Here is a 15,257-nt window from a genome sequence, read left to right on the forward strand (position 1 = left end):
TTTTGAGGGATATACATTTTTAGGTAAAAAAAAGGTAAATGAGGAGAAAACAAAAAAGAGACCACAGTTTTAATCACACAACCAAATTGCTAGCTTCGATTTTAGTGTTGTTTCTTTTTCCAGCCATCCACCTATAACAGCAGCATTTTCAGTCCTGGTCATTTGAAGTTGATGTTAAGGATAATGACCCTCCTACATCTTCATCAAGAATGTCTCTACTTTATGGCCGCCTAATACTCCATTGTGTAAATGTACCACAGTTTCTTAATCCAGTCATCTACTGATGGCATTTCGGTTGTTTCCATGTCTTGGCTATTGTGTATAGTGCTGCAATAAACATAGGGGTGCATAAATTTTTTTGAATTAGAGTTTTGGATTTCTCCGGATAGATACCTACGAGTGGAATTGCTGGATCATAAGGTAGTTCCATTTTCAGTTTTTTGAGATACCTCCATACTGTTTTCCATAGTGGCTTTGCCAATCTGCAATCCCACCAACAGTGCACAAGCATTCCCTTTTCTCCACATCCACGCCAGCACTTGTTGTTTGTTGATTTATTGGTGATAGCCATTTTGACTGGGGTGAGGTGGTATCTCATTGTGGTTTTTATTTGCATTTCTCTAATGATTAGTGAGGTTGAGCATTTTTCATGTCTGTTTGCCATCTGTATGTCCTTTTCAGAAAAATGTCTCTTCATATCCTCTGCCCATTTTTTAACTGGGTGGTTTGTTTTTTTGTTGCAAAGATTTTGTAGGGTATCCGATGGACACTTGTCTCATTAGGGAGACCACCCCAGGGATGATGTAGATGTCTGATCACTGCACTGTACACCTGAAGCTGAACAATAATGAATGTCAACTACAATTTCATATATAATATATATATATATTTACAAGATGTCAAGAAGTGGAGTACAGCATTAGGAATAGAGACAGCGGAAATGTAATGGCCGTGTGCGATGTCAGAGGGGTAGTGGATGGGGAGAGGCGGGTTATCACTGTGTGAGGGATATAGATGATAAATGTCTATTACATTGTTTTGTACACCTAAAACTAATAAAAAAAATGTTAAAGAAAAAAAGAATGTCTCTACTTTAAAAGGCAGGAAGGATAAACTCCTCTCTCCTCCGTTTCTGAGGGTTTGTTTTTCTGAGTCTTTTCAACTGAGTTCACAAATGGCCAGAGAATTCTACTCACTAACATAAACCATCACTGGAGAATTCTGATTCATTAAGTCGGCTTGTAATTAGCAAAGAGATTAAAAAACATATATTGAATCACTTTGAAGATGCCTGTTCAGTTAGGAAATGGTGACGTCAGAGACCAAGACCTCTATTTATCAATAGGATGGCTCATTCGATTTAGGGAAAATTCAGAGACTAAACGCTGGAATATGCATGTTTCAGCACCTGTAAACCCTAGAATTGGGAGGTACCTTCTTGTACCACAGGCCATTATAATCTCTGCTGATTAAATGGCCTACCAAAGGTCAGTTATCCGTGTCAGAAACAGAATCTTCTGGTTCTTACCATGGTTCTGTTTGGAGCTATTGTTTGGCTCAGTACACTGGAATATGAAGTGAACTCACTTTCCACATATTTATTGAACATCTACCATCGTAATAGATATAGTGCCAAAATTCCAGCAACAGCAAAAATGAACACAAGATACCTCATGCCTTTGATAAATTTACATTCTGGCAAAGCAAGAGTATAAATCACTGAAATACAAATCAGTGAAGAAAACACTTAAGAGACATAAACTGACAGAGAACTAAGATACCACATCTATTTGAATAAATCAAGCAAAGTTTCGTGGCAGAGGTACCCCATTCAGATGGATGTTGAAGGATGGACAGGATAGCAACAGGTAGAGACGAGATAAAGAGGCATTCTATAAGCAAATCTGTGCAGCTGGGAAAACTGGGCGTATTTTCATAAGAAGAAGTAATACAGTTTGAACAGACTATCTATTACATTACTTGAGATGATATAATGGAAGATGAGTCTGGAAAGTAGATGGTGCCTGTATTACATGTGTGAAGAGTGTTGTATAGGTAATGAAGGATTGAGTAGCTGAAAATCATGGGTTTGAGCAGTAGTTACCATTTAACTTGTCTTTTTTTTTTGTTTTTCCAAGATAGTAGAACACACTTCTATTTATGAAGTAAGATTTTAGAAATCCAAGTCTAGACCAAAGTGTGAAAACAACTAAGTTGGTGTTTGGTATAAATTACGTCTCTTTTGACTTTCCGTCACAGCCTTCTCTCTCTTCCCGTTTGTCTCTAAGTACGCGTAGAACTTGTATCTGATCTCATTCCTGGTGAGGAATGACTGACAAGAAGTTGGGGATTGGGACAGTGGGAATAGTTGTAAAGAGCATTCCCGTGTTATCAGGAGGACTATTAAAGTAAAAAGGCTTCAGAACTCTAAAGAGTCACATTATAACAACAGAATGTGAGGCAGCAGGGTAAGTAGTTTGCTGTGGAGAAACACTGGCAGGGACCCTTTAAATCATACAAAGGAAACCACATCTACATGTCTCCCTGCTGTGGCTGACAGGGACCATTAGTTGTAAGAGTGACAGCCTGACTCAGGGTGTGGATGACTCAGGACAAACCATTCCCATTAGTGGAAAATACTCAAAGCACAGGTGCCATGCTTCACTAATCATGTTCTCTTCATAAACTAGTGAAGGGTTTTAACAAGGCTGTTACAAATCAGGAGGTTCTGGGTTTTAGATCCAGACTTTAGTAGCAATTGCCACTTTTGTTTAAATAAACCTAGAAATGGGTATATACATTCTAAGAGCCATTTCACCCCCCACTGCCCCAGTCTCATATAAGAAGGCATAAATTATGGGCTGTCCCTCCCTGCAGTGCGGAGGCAGAGAAGCATGTCGACTCTTGAGAGTTCCTTTCATGGTACCTGTGCAGTACAGAGGGTTGTGGGAAGGTGAGAGCTGCAGATGGACGGCTCACAAGGGAACTGGGGACTCGCCTCTTCTGTCAGCTCCACAAGGTGACACTCTGTCACGAAGATGTTACGCTGGGCAGGTGGCCCCTTTGGGTTATGCTGGGAGGACCACAGTTTGCAGGATGGAGAGATCACATTCCGGAAGGCTGCTCGGAAGCGGTGCGAGAGTAGGTTATAGATAATGGGGTTGACAGCTGAGCTCAGGTAGAAGAAGACACCTGGAATTCAGGAGGTTCAAGAGACATGCCAAGGAACAAATGAGTGAGGCATGACAGGAAGAAGCACACATGTTTAAAACTAGAAAGTTGTGATTGCCTCTTTTGGAAGTGATACTATACACTCTGAGAATACAAAAAGCTCTACCACCTGTGTAAATAGGAATCAAACGTGACAGAGAGAAGCATAAATGTTTAAAAAAGGCCTAGAAAGCTGTGATTGTCTCTTTTGGAAATGGTAATATATACAAGACTCTAATGGAGAATACAAAATGCCCTACCACCTGTGTAAATAGGAATGAAACACAGAAAGATTAAAGAGTCTTAGAAAAATTTAGGCTGGCATGGGATCTCTCTGAGATACTCTGCAACTTCCTTTGATCCCCACTTGTTTAATTAAAGAACATGTTCCCATAGCATTAATGAGAGATGCTTAACTATCAGAGGAAAGAGAGATTTTTTTTTATCTCATTGGAGTTTTGCTTAAATCTATAATTTGACACTGCAAGTAACGGAGAAATGGTAAATCGGTCAAGGCACAGACCCTGCTGAGATTCCTTATATGCTAAATATCTCCTTAAAGAAATATTTCCCAATCTTCTTTCTTATTTAGCTTTCCCCTCGATGATTTTTCCCAACTTATTTCCAGCCTTATTGAATAACGGCTATTTATTTTCTCCACCAAATGTCTTGCACACTGCCCCTTTCTTGTTTGATGTATGCTCTTCCTTTATTACCATACCCTATTTTATTTTCCCAAAGCCCAGGAGGAGCCTCACGTTGAGAGTCAGAGGGCTTAGTTTCCGTTCTTGGCCCTTGCTTATTCTGTGTGACCTTAGACAGAATTGGAACTTCAATTTTTTTTCTCTCTATAAAATGGGACTGATAATATAAGTCCAACCCAACTCTCTGAATTATTGTGAAGATAAACTTGAGATACTATCCACAGATGGGATAAAAATGGCTAAGAATATAAAGCATGTGATAAGTACTGTCATTAAGCATGTTTATTGTTGTCCTCATTTATTTAGTTCAGGACATTCACAGTGCCATATGCTCTGTGCACAGAATTGGGAAGAAAGGGATATAAGGAGAACATTTCTATGGACTGTTAATTCACTCAATAAATTAATACTGATTGAACATGATGCCAGCGACTTTGAGGCACATTAGAAGGTAGTCTATTTAGACTGTATTCTCCAAGGACTTGGAATAGTATTACAGAGGCAAGATCTCTGCCTAACTTCAATAATTAACAATAGGATAATACCAAATAATATCTGTTAAGAACAAAATATGTAATACCAGCAGTGAAGCTATGGAATTCATAAAATGGAATTCATAAATTCAAGGACTATGATGGTCATGAGAGATTTAATGGAGAGGATTGGACACTGGTCCAACCCTGAAATGGGTAGGAGATAGCTGGAGAAGAGAGGAGAGAGTACTGCAGGAGAAGTCATAACATGCACAAATGGTTACGTTGTGCAGGTATGATGCAGAATGGGTAGAATTCTCTAACAAGTTTGACGAGAATGTGGTCAATGAATGAGAATACTCTAACTTGAGGATCAAAAGGCAGGTCAGGGGCATGTTCTGTAGCATTTAAGGCTTCATTTGGTTGGCATGGTAGGGGAGGAAAATATTATAAATGCCATAATTTGGAAATCTTAAAATGGTTGTTTTGATGTATCTGGAGAGCAATAGTCAACTAGTCCAGTCCTACATGATATGGTAGCGTTTTCCGATTTATTTAAACACTCCCACTTTTTCTCAGATTAACCATGAAGAGGTAGAAATATTTTTGAGAATTTTGCTCAGAATAATAAATATTATTATCTATTTAACATAGAAGAAAGTATTAATGTCCAGGTATAAGCTGTACACAAAGCCTGCTGAGTACAAAAAGATGGTGATAGAAAATAAATAATATTCATGGTGTTCAATATACATATGAATATTATTGTTTTTGCTCTGTGCACATCTGGAGCTTAACTTGCACAAATTGATCTTATCTTTTCTCTGTGAACCAGCTGTTGACTAACAGAGATAGAGAGGCAGGAATGGTCTGAACCTAATACTAACAGACACACTGACTGAGAAAGAGGGGCCTATGTGGCCATTCTCTGCTCCATTTTAGGTGAAAGAACACTGAACTTGAAGTTAGATGAGTTGGCCTCAACCCTGTTTTTACTACTTGCCAGCTATGTGCTTTTGGGAAAGCCATTTCTTCCATGTGGAATTGTTTCTTCAACAGTAAAATGGTGATAATATCCACTTAACAACCTTGTGAAGATTATAAAAGGATATATAGCATTTTATAGCTTAAAAGCTTTTGAATAGCTAATATTTTTACCATCAGCTCATAGTTTGTATAGAGCAAGCATTATTGCCATTTTTACAGTTGAGGAAACTTTGGCATGAAGGAAGCCATGTTCTTCAGATCAGTCAGAATATTAGTGGTAGAAGTGAGATGGAAATCCAAGTTTTCTGACTTAGTGACCTTTCTACCACTATTTCCCCCATCTTCTTTTGTTTGTATCCTCAACAAGCAGCATTAAAGTAGCCTAAAGGCAGAACTTGATGTCCCATGAATAACTTTTGGTTGGTTTTCATGAGGCTCTAACACTCGCTGAAGACAGTACAAGATTTTAGAGACATGGGTGTTTATAAAGAAGAACCAATTCCGTCATGCGGTGATTGGAAGGAAAACCAAAGGAACCACTCCTTTGAACATTTTCCTGCTGTGATCATCATGCATAGAGTTGACGTCTTCCATAGAGTAGCATCTAAAATAGTGATCTGGTATATTTCTTTTGGACCAGTCACATACCTAATCAATATTTAAATGAAATAAAAAGTTTCTTCATCACAGTATGGCAGGTCCCCATGATAACTCAGTATATCCAGATAGAACCCACTGCTCTGAGCAAGATGAAGAACTTGCAATTACCCAGATACTTGTGGTGCAACCAAACTAGCTAAAATTTTACCTGACACCACGTGGATGAGATTGAACACAGTAGCCAGCGATTCAGTCCACTCCTCCACAAAGCTGAAGAAGAGTCGATCAATGTGGAATGGGGTCCAACAGATAGCAAACACTAAGACCAAGACAACTGAAAAAGAATGATGAATGGGAGAGCAAAGGCAGTCAAAGCAAGGATAGGTATACACTTCCCACTCTGAGTCCCGTGCATTCTTTCTAGCATTTTTCCCTCCATCTTTGTTATGCTATGATCATTACACATCGACTGGATCCTAAAGAGCCTCTACATAGAATATTTAAACAGAAGAATGAGTTGCATAGACTTTAGGATCAGTTTTCCATGCGATTGTACAAGATTTCTTCTATAATGTAAATTTCCTTTAGAAGATTTAAAATAGTATTGAATTAATTCAAAATTCTGAAAACATTCTATTGTGGACAATGAATTATGTTGCAAGTAGACTGTTGGAACCACATAAATTGTTATATAAATAAAATAGTTGTGTTCAAGCAATTGGCATTCTTTAAAGTCATATACTAATAACAAACTACTAAATATAGTATGAATTTATCTTCTTGTTCTAGAAAGAATTAGAAGCTTCTCTGAATTCAATCATTTAAAACTTTGTAAGGGGTCGGGGAGGAGAGAGAGAAACAGCAACCGTAAGTATAATATCGCTTTATAAACAAAACATCTTTTGCTTGGGACGGGAATGTGTTTATTACATTGGAAGTTTCTAGAGTACAGAATTCCTTTCAATTTTGTTTTGTTTGTTTCTACTTTTTATTTTGAAATAATTATAGACTCACAGGAAGTTGCGCCTTCTAGTTTCTTATTTTCAGCTCTTAAAGCAGAGATTGGTGCTACTGTAGTTTCTCTCTGGGTCATTTCATCTCCACAAATATAAATGTGTACTTTTTTCTCTTCTGAAGTTATAAAATATTTTCATTCTCCAAAACATGATGCTTGAGATTTGTCTCAACATAATCTTGTAGAGGGAAGGAGAGAAATGAGGCTATAGATGAAATAAGATTAGCTCTGAGTTGATAAAGTTTGAAGCTGGGTGATGGGGACATGGGTGTTTATTTTCCAGTTCTCTATTTTTGTGAGCGCATTGAGGTCACTATAGTCAATAGTACATATATTTCCTGTTGGCATTAAACATATTCAGAGTAAATGGTTTGCCTGTGTGATGTGCTTTCAGGAATATCTGGAAGTTTCTTCTGAGGTTGCCGCAAGAAAAGGTCCCTAACCTGTTCATTACTGCCTACAATTCCCTTTAATTAAAATTTTAATTGCTGTTTAAATTGCACCCTCCTCACCAAAGGCAAAGACTTTACAGTATATTTCATCATTGTGACTTTAATATGAATGTGTTTCAAGTCTTTTTGTGAGAGAAGATTCTGATCAATGAGAAAGGGGAGAGATAACGAAGACACTAGATTTCTTAACAGGGAAAGTCACGTGCCAACAGAGGCTAAAACATTTCCAAGAAGATGACTATTAGAGTCTAAAAGATAAACTTTAGTGACTTCCGAGTTTGTTCGATTTTTTTTTTCTATAGATGCCACATACTGTGTTTCCCCGAAAAATAAGACCTCACCGGAAAACAAGCCCTAGCATGATTTTTCAGGATGACATCCCCTGAACATAAGCCCTAATGTGTCTTTTGGAGCAAAAATTAACCTAAGACCTGGTCTTATTTTCGGAGAAACACGGTAGCTAAGTGAGTGCTTCACAGGCACATTAGCCCAGAGGATTTCTTTCTCCCACACGTTAGGTTTTGACTTGGAAAGCACATTATGAACCCCTTTCTCTCAGTACTATCTCTCCCAGGCTGGCACGAGATCATCTATTTTTACAGCATTCTTTTGGGAGAGTGTGAATCAGTGCCTGGATATGTTTTGTAAACTTCTGATCTATACAAAAGGGTGGATTGTTTTATATGAAATCATGTGATGTCCTGGGTGGAATGATTACTTTGGAGGTACTCTTGGCCAGATGTTCTTAATCTGGAATTAAAAGATCCCATGGGGTCCCAGGATGGCTATCAGGGATTCATGATCCCCTGATATGAGTTGTAAAATGTTTTGTGTATTGTGTACATGAACATTTTCTAAGTGGAGAGTCGACAGCTTCCATCGTATTTTTAAAGAAACCCATGACACAAAAAAGGTTAAAAACCACCTGCTCATTTTAGAGGGGGGAAAGAGATGCTCAAAGACCCAGAGAGTAATGTGATTTATCAAACACCACACAGCGTATTACAATGCATGGAATTTAGTGTGTTGTTTGGAGTGTTTAAAACTGAACTAGAAATGAAAACTGGTCTTAGAAACTTGATAAGCCAAGGAAGACCAGACCATGATATTATAAAGAATTTTGATCCTGAACCCAGAAGCACTTTCTCAGCACCCAAGGCAACTCCTTTGTTTTAGAAATAAGCAAGCAAACAAACAAACAAAAAAAACAACAACAAAAAAAACCAAAATGGAGGACTTACACAGCATTTTGGTGACTGATTTTCTGGAGGGTCGTTGAATATTTGCAGTCACTTCATCTGCCTCAAGGGGTTGGTCTTTCTTTAGCTGCAAGGGAAGCAGAAAAAGATGCTAAGAGAAACATTTTTTCCTTCTGTGAAGATCCAAGAAGTATAACTCTAACACTCATTTTGCAGACCAACAACTGGGACTTAAACTAAATGTAAGAATTTGTCAAATGTTTAACAATAAAAGGTGGAGATGGAGCCAGTCACCTAACTCAACTGGATAGATGGTGTGGCCAAGTTGTAGTGTAACCACTTATCATCTGCCATTCTGTAGGACGCTAGTCATATGGTATGTTAATAGGTATTCCATGAAAAATGTGAACTATGAAATAAAAATGACAGGATTTTCCATTCATTCATTTATTCACTCAAAAATTGTTACATATCTATTAGAACAGAATCCCTTTGCTATGTGGTAGGTAGGCAGTAGAAAACAAAAACAGGTATGATTTGTGCTTTATGAAGTTTATAGTCTTCATCGTGGGTCTTCTCCGAGCCTTTAATATGCTAACGGACATTATGAATGTTCACAGGGGATAGTGTATCACCCTCCCCGCACCACCTTCCACACTCACACGTCTCACCCCAGTCACAAGGGGGTATAGTGCTTCTCTGAGTAAACAATACCCTTCTCCAACCCTTTTCAGTGGAATACCATCTTGGGAAGCACAATTTGGGAAACTGAGGTTTACTAGTTTTACTAATAAGGGTGCATATGTTTCTGAATTTAGATGTTAAAAATACTCATCCTTGTTGGAAGATGTGGTGATCCTTGAAGTAGCACCTGAAAATTTCAAATATTAATATAGCCTGTACATGCAATCTTTCTTGCCCTGTTCAAGTCCCATCTACTCCTGGAAGATTTTGGTGGCCACTATAGTCCATTGTCCTCTCCTTCATTTGAAATCCCATAGCACTGAAGACCTACATCGTTATCTAGTTGTGGAATATTTTTCTCTTAAATTTACATATTTTTAGTTTGTGGAGATATTCAGCCAGATAAGGAAGCTTTAAGGACTCATGATAAATTCCTATCACATATCTAGAAGATAATATGGTATACTTGTATGTTTGACAATTGATTCTCTAACATTTATTTTCCTCTTCTCTTACCAATAATACCCTGACTTTCCCTTAGGTAATTTACTCCTTCTCTATTCTTAGTCATTAATTTGGATTGGAAAGATCCTATTTCCAGCTGCAGGTTTAGTCCCAAATAACTTAGCTATGATCCTTTAGACACAGTGATTGAGTGATAGGGACCAATGAGGTTTCAGGTATTTTGTTGTATTTCTAGGAATGGGAGTTTCATTTCTTCTTTACTGGGGCTGCTATAGGGAGCCCTTCTTGTTCTCTGCATGTGTGGTCTGGAATTACAACAGCTAGTTTTTTTTTTTTCCATCACAAAAGAAGTGCTTGGAGCCACCGGTGAGCCACTGTGTGGATCTTAAAGTTGAAACACCCCAGAAAGAAGAGCAGAGAAGCAGAAATAAAGCTAGGTCCTCATATTTTATTGGATCAATCATCACAAAGAGCCAGCTCAACCTCTGGACTTTTCATGACTAAACCCCCCTTCATATCTTTCCCAGTTGAGTTGAGTTTTCCTCATTAGCAATGGAGAAAGTCCTGATGAATTGATTGAGGCCATTAATCTGTTCTTTATTTTTGAATAATTTAATTTCCCTTCAGGTGTTTGGCAAAGTAGCTATTTAACCATCAATTATTCCCACTCTCCCCCAAACTTTTATTTTAAAAGTCAAGTTACAAAAAGAGGAGTAAACAAATGTGGCTACCCTACAAGAAGTTCGGAAGTCTTCCTACCCCACCCCATTTAGCTATGTGAGGTAAAAGGGGAAGGGGAGGTCCATATAGGATGGTTATCCCTCAGGTTGATGTAGTACCCTGATCAGTTTTTTTTTATTGATTACAATCAGTCCACCAGCTGTTCATTTATATAGTTTGTGAAGACTAAGCTTCAGAATACCAAGACACACTTAAAGTTTTTGTGTAAATAGCGCTACAATCCGGACAAAATTTCTTGATTTAAAAAACAAAATCAGTCCAACTTTGTTTGACATGGCTGAATTCTGCTGCAGTTCATAATGCATCCTCTTCATCTCAAGCATTAATGCTGTATGCAGGAGCTACAAGCAGTAGTGAGAGATTCAGCGGGACTTCCTCCCAGATTGGAGAAACTTGCCCTGGGATTATCTTTTTTCCATCTCCATCCTGTTGGAAATTTGGAGAGCAGCTCAGGGGTGACTTGTGTTCTAGAATGATGAAGTGACACCAAATGCTCTGCTGTGAGCATACACGTGGCTCTCCTCCGCCTTCTCCAGTCCTGGGATTTCATCAGTCTTGGGTTTTCTGCCTTCTGAAGGCAGTGGGTCCCAGAGTCTATCATAACTTCAGAGTTGCCAAGGGAATCAATAACTTAATAATCTCAGAGTTACTTAAGTCTCTTTAAAATCACTTAGATCAAAAAAGCCCTTTGTGATGTTTCCAAGTCTCTTTGAAGGTAAAGAAGCTAAAGTCCAGCAATGAGGGAAATAATTCAACTTCATTCATTCATTCATTCATTCATTCATTCATTCATTCATCTTACAGGCTAGGTAGAGAGAAAGATATCCAGGCAGCTCCAAGTAGAGAATTTTAAATTGTGATAAATCCAAGGAAGAGAAACCACCAGGAACCACGAACACCTACACAGGACCAGGTGTAGCTAGGGAATCAGGGAGAACTAACTTCCCTGCAGAAGTGTGAGTGAAGTATGGCTTACAGGATAAGTGAGAGTTTGAAAGGCAAAAGAGATTACTGTAGTGGTAGATGGTAGGAACATTTCAGGCAAAGACACAGCAAAAGGTACAGCATATGCAAAAGCCTTGAGGCCAGTGGCACAGACTATGGCCTATCTCCTGATTCCCGTCTAGAGATCTTTATAAACTTCTTGGAGTTCCTTCCTGGGGTGCTCTGGGTAACACCTCATCCTTCTCGAGAAACGGACACTGTAAGTTGCATTACATACACAAAGCAAACTAGAGTGGTTTCTAAGCTGTCACTTAGCTCTTAATACAAAGTAGCTATACAATTCATGGCAACAAAATGAAGTGAAACTCAAAGTAATTTGTTAGGGGTGGTGGTATATGTGTTTCCTACTCAAAGTTAAATGTTTGCTCCAAACTGACCCAAGATAAATGACTGTTTGGTGTTGGAAGAGAGAGTATTGATAACTTTGGGGTGCAGATTTCACACAGGGCTCATGATACTTGGAATCACACAGCGATCTCCACCTTAAGACAGGACCATGGGCTAGTCTGGGGTGACATACGAGTATGTCTCTGGGAATATAGAGGCCGGCCCTCCAGGAGGAGACTGGCACAGCTCTGCCGGATTAGATTTGCTCCTGTGTCCAGACATCAGTGGTACTTAGACTTTGTTCTTCCTGGTTAAACCTTGTCATTCACCTTAGGCAGGGTCGTTATTCACCACTGAGATAAGAGTATATTAATTGTCACATAATACATGGTATCAGAGCCATATCGAAACATATGATATGAATATGATGTCTGCTTTGTTTTTCTTTCATTTATAACCCACATTGCTTCCACTCACAGGTTTCTCCCCTTTTTTAAGGAATCAATACTATTAGAACTATAAGTAGCCTTCGATGTAATCTGTGACCTTTTCATTTTACAAATGTGAAAACTAATTCCAGGAAAGAATTGTGTGGCTTGCCTAGAGGCAGATGACATGTGAGCTTCAGACCTGAGAGTCTAAATGGTTTCATGACTGTTTCCTACACAAGCTACCTCCTTAAATGTACATAAATCTGTCATAGCCAGACTCCATCTCTATGAATTTGGATACAGAGTATACCAAGAGAGGAGTTGTATAGACTCCCATCAAAAATAGTTTCAGCTAATTTTGATGCAGAAAAAAATTTGAAAAGGAATCAGTTTACCACCATGAGCACAGGAAAGGAACTTATAATTATAAGATATAATATGGGCACATCATATGGGCAAACTCAGTGATAACTTTCTATTAATCCCAGTTAACTCTTACTCACACTATTTTCTACTTTATCTTATGTACTGTGATCACCTCTCCGCTTCTAAACCTCCACCTGCTCTAGAGAAATCCAAGTTGATCTTACTTAGGCCGCATTTTTGTATTTTAACCTGATGATTTCAACCAAAGTGTCAGAACAACCACAGGACAGGGTCTGACTTTAAAACCGTATGTCTGTCTTGGAGAACAGAATAGGCAGCAAAAGTTTATGTTATATTCAGGCCAGGCTGGTGCCGAGGAAAATGTCAATGCAGGCAGTGGGGCAGGAGGGAGCCAGCAGAGTGTGGAACAGTCTCTCCTATTTAAAATGAGGCTCCCCCTCAGACGGACGGAATCAGAATTTGCCTGGGGGAGGGGTCTGCACACTGGTACTCATAGGAAGATTCCCAGGCTATTGGTAGGAACACCTAGGTTTGAGAGGTGTTTCTATTCTTTCCACGTATAGAAGAAAGAATAATGAAGGTGAGTTACAGGAAATGACATAGTTGTGGTTACTATTTGTCCAACAGAGGCAAGGCTTTTAACTTAGGAGTTTCCCCTCTGAGCTCACTCTATTTCTCTCTATGCTCCCTTCCAATTCTGAATTTCTCCAATGCTAAGTTTCTCTTAGAAAACTTTGAGTCAGTGAGAAAAGGGATGCTGCCTCAAGCCAGCCGGCTTGGATACTCACTCTGAGCCCCATGAGGTAGTAGAGGACGCTGATGACGCTCATGGGGAGGACGTAGAAGAGGAAGGAGGTGACCTGGATGATGAAATTATAGATCCACATGGGCTTGATGACGGTACAGGTGGCAGAGCCCGGGACCAAGGACCCGTTGGGGAAGTAGTGGAGCTTGATGCCGTGGATGCTGGTGTTGGGCAGAGAGAAGAGAACAGAGAAGGCCCAGACGACGCAGAGGACCCTGAGGGCCCGACGCCTGGTGCTCTCCAGCTTGGCGCGGAAAGGATGGAGGATGGCCACGTAGCGCTCCACGCTGACCGTGGTGACACTGAGGATGGAGGCGAAGCACACGGTTTCAAAGAGGGCCGTCTTGAAGTAGCAGCCCACGGGCCCAAACAGGAAGGGGTAGTTGCGCCACATCTCATACACTTCCAGGGGCATCCCAAGGAGCAGGACGAGGAGGTCGGACACTGCCAAGCTGAAGAGGTAGTAGTTGGTGGGTGTCTTCATAGTCTGGTGCCGAAGAATCACCAGGCACACCAGGAGATTGCCAGCCACCCCAACCACGAAAATCAGTGCATACACCACAGTCACAGGGAGGAAAAGGTGGCTGCGCTGAGGCCCGCAGAGCAAGGTCAGGTAGTCCTCGGTGCTGTTCGGGTATTTCTTGAATGGATCTTCCAGTTCCTGCTGGGGGATCCAGGAAACAGTCTCATATTTTTCCATCACTGACATGAAGATCTTCCTCTGGTATGAGCCTCTGTCCCAAGATGAGCCAGAAAGCAAAGAGAAAGCAGGCAGGAAAGCACAGGCTCAGCGCAGGAGGCGGGAGAGCCTCTGTAAGGATCTCTTTTGAAGAGCCCCCGAGACAGAAGCCCCGCCCCTCCAGGGGCTCTGGGCCAATGAGTGCGTGTCAGACGGATGAGAGGACAGCTGGGGTGGGCTCGCTGGCTTTGTGTACAGGGTGCAAGAGAGGAGGGGGAGACATTTCTCTGAATAGGAAGGAGATGGCAAAACAGAGCGGACACAGATGGTGACACTGATTTCATCAGGTGTGGGCACTCTGCGCAGTGCGTTTTGCAAAGTTGTGGGACTCTGGGTGGAGACACACATTCAAATTGTAGGGTTATGGATAGAAGAGTACAAATCATTGCTCCATGTCACCTGTACAGCATGACAAAAGTGGGAGATCAATAGATTTCTCGAGTGATCTTGTTCCTTTGGAAATTCAGGGCTCCCTGGGGAAAGCATGATCAATGTGCCTGTTTGGTTTTGATTGCATCCACCGGAGGATCGAAAGCCTGAGAGAGTGCTTGCCTGTCATCGAGCCCTGCCTGCTGTCTGACACTTCGGTCTCTTTTGACAGTGCCTCGCTGTAGCAAAAGGCAGTGAGGTTTAAAGGCAGACACACCCATAGAAATCCTGTAAGACTTTGGGAAAATGACTCAAACTCTCGGAGCCTCAGTTCCTTATCTGCACATCAGAGAGTCACTCATTCTGTTTTATTCAACAAATGCTTCTTGAGGATTCACCACGTGTGGGGCAATGTTTTAGGTTTGTAGAAATATCAGTGAACAAGGAAGATAGAGGCTCTGCCCAGTCCCTGAACAGTAGGGAATTCTGAAAATGTTCAAGTAAACTAATAATCATGCAGTTTCAGATACTTATTCATGTTGTGAAGAAAAAGAAAGATAAGGGACCATACAAACATCAGGTGGGAGTGTTCTTTTATCAAGCACGCTCAACGAAGACTTAGCTTAGGGGATATCATATGGGCTGAATTCTGAATGAGGAAAAG

The 15,257-nt window shown here is 40.3% G+C and overlaps 1 protein-coding gene across 1 annotated transcript; it reads right to left on the bottom strand.

The window, feature by feature from the left end:
* Window positions 1-1,015: 1,015 nt before the first annotated feature.
* NMUR2 (neuromedin U receptor 2) lies at window positions 1,016-14,274 on the bottom strand. Its single transcript, XM_033095748.1, has 4 exons — window positions 13,469-14,274; window positions 8,683-8,767; window positions 6,183-6,308; window positions 1,016-3,192 (listed from the first exon to the last, which is right to left on the bottom strand). Exons 1-4 carry the CDS (start codon window positions 14,192-14,194, stop codon window positions 2,918-2,920), a joined length of 1,212 nt encoding a protein of 403 aa, XP_032951639.1. The 5' UTR covers window positions 14,195-14,274; the 3' UTR covers window positions 1,016-2,917.
* Between the last annotated feature and the right edge of the window lie 983 nt (window positions 14,275-15,257).

This window comes from Rhinolophus ferrumequinum, chromosome 24 (genome assembly GCF_004115265.2).
Source record: "Rhinolophus ferrumequinum isolate MPI-CBG mRhiFer1 chromosome 24, mRhiFer1_v1.p, whole genome shotgun sequence".
NCBI lineage: Eukaryota > Metazoa > Chordata > Mammalia > Chiroptera > Rhinolophidae > Rhinolophus > Rhinolophus ferrumequinum.

What these genes read in the sequence shown, in the direction of transcription:
- NMUR2 (XM_033095748.1), bottom strand. Translation starts at nt 14,194, where the DNA reads ATGTCAGTGATGGAAAAATATGAGACTGTTTCCTGGATCCCCCAGCAG. An exon ending in ATCAGTCACCAAAATGCTGT is followed by an intron (nt 6,309 to 8,682) that starts GTAAGTCCTCCA and finishes ATTCTTTTTCAG; the next exon opens with TTGTCTTGGTCTTAGTGTTT. An exon ending in TCTCATCCACGTGGTGTCAG is followed by an intron (nt 3,193 to 6,182) that starts GTAAAATTTTAG and finishes CCTGAATTCCAG; the next exon opens with GTGTCTTCTTCTACCTGAGC.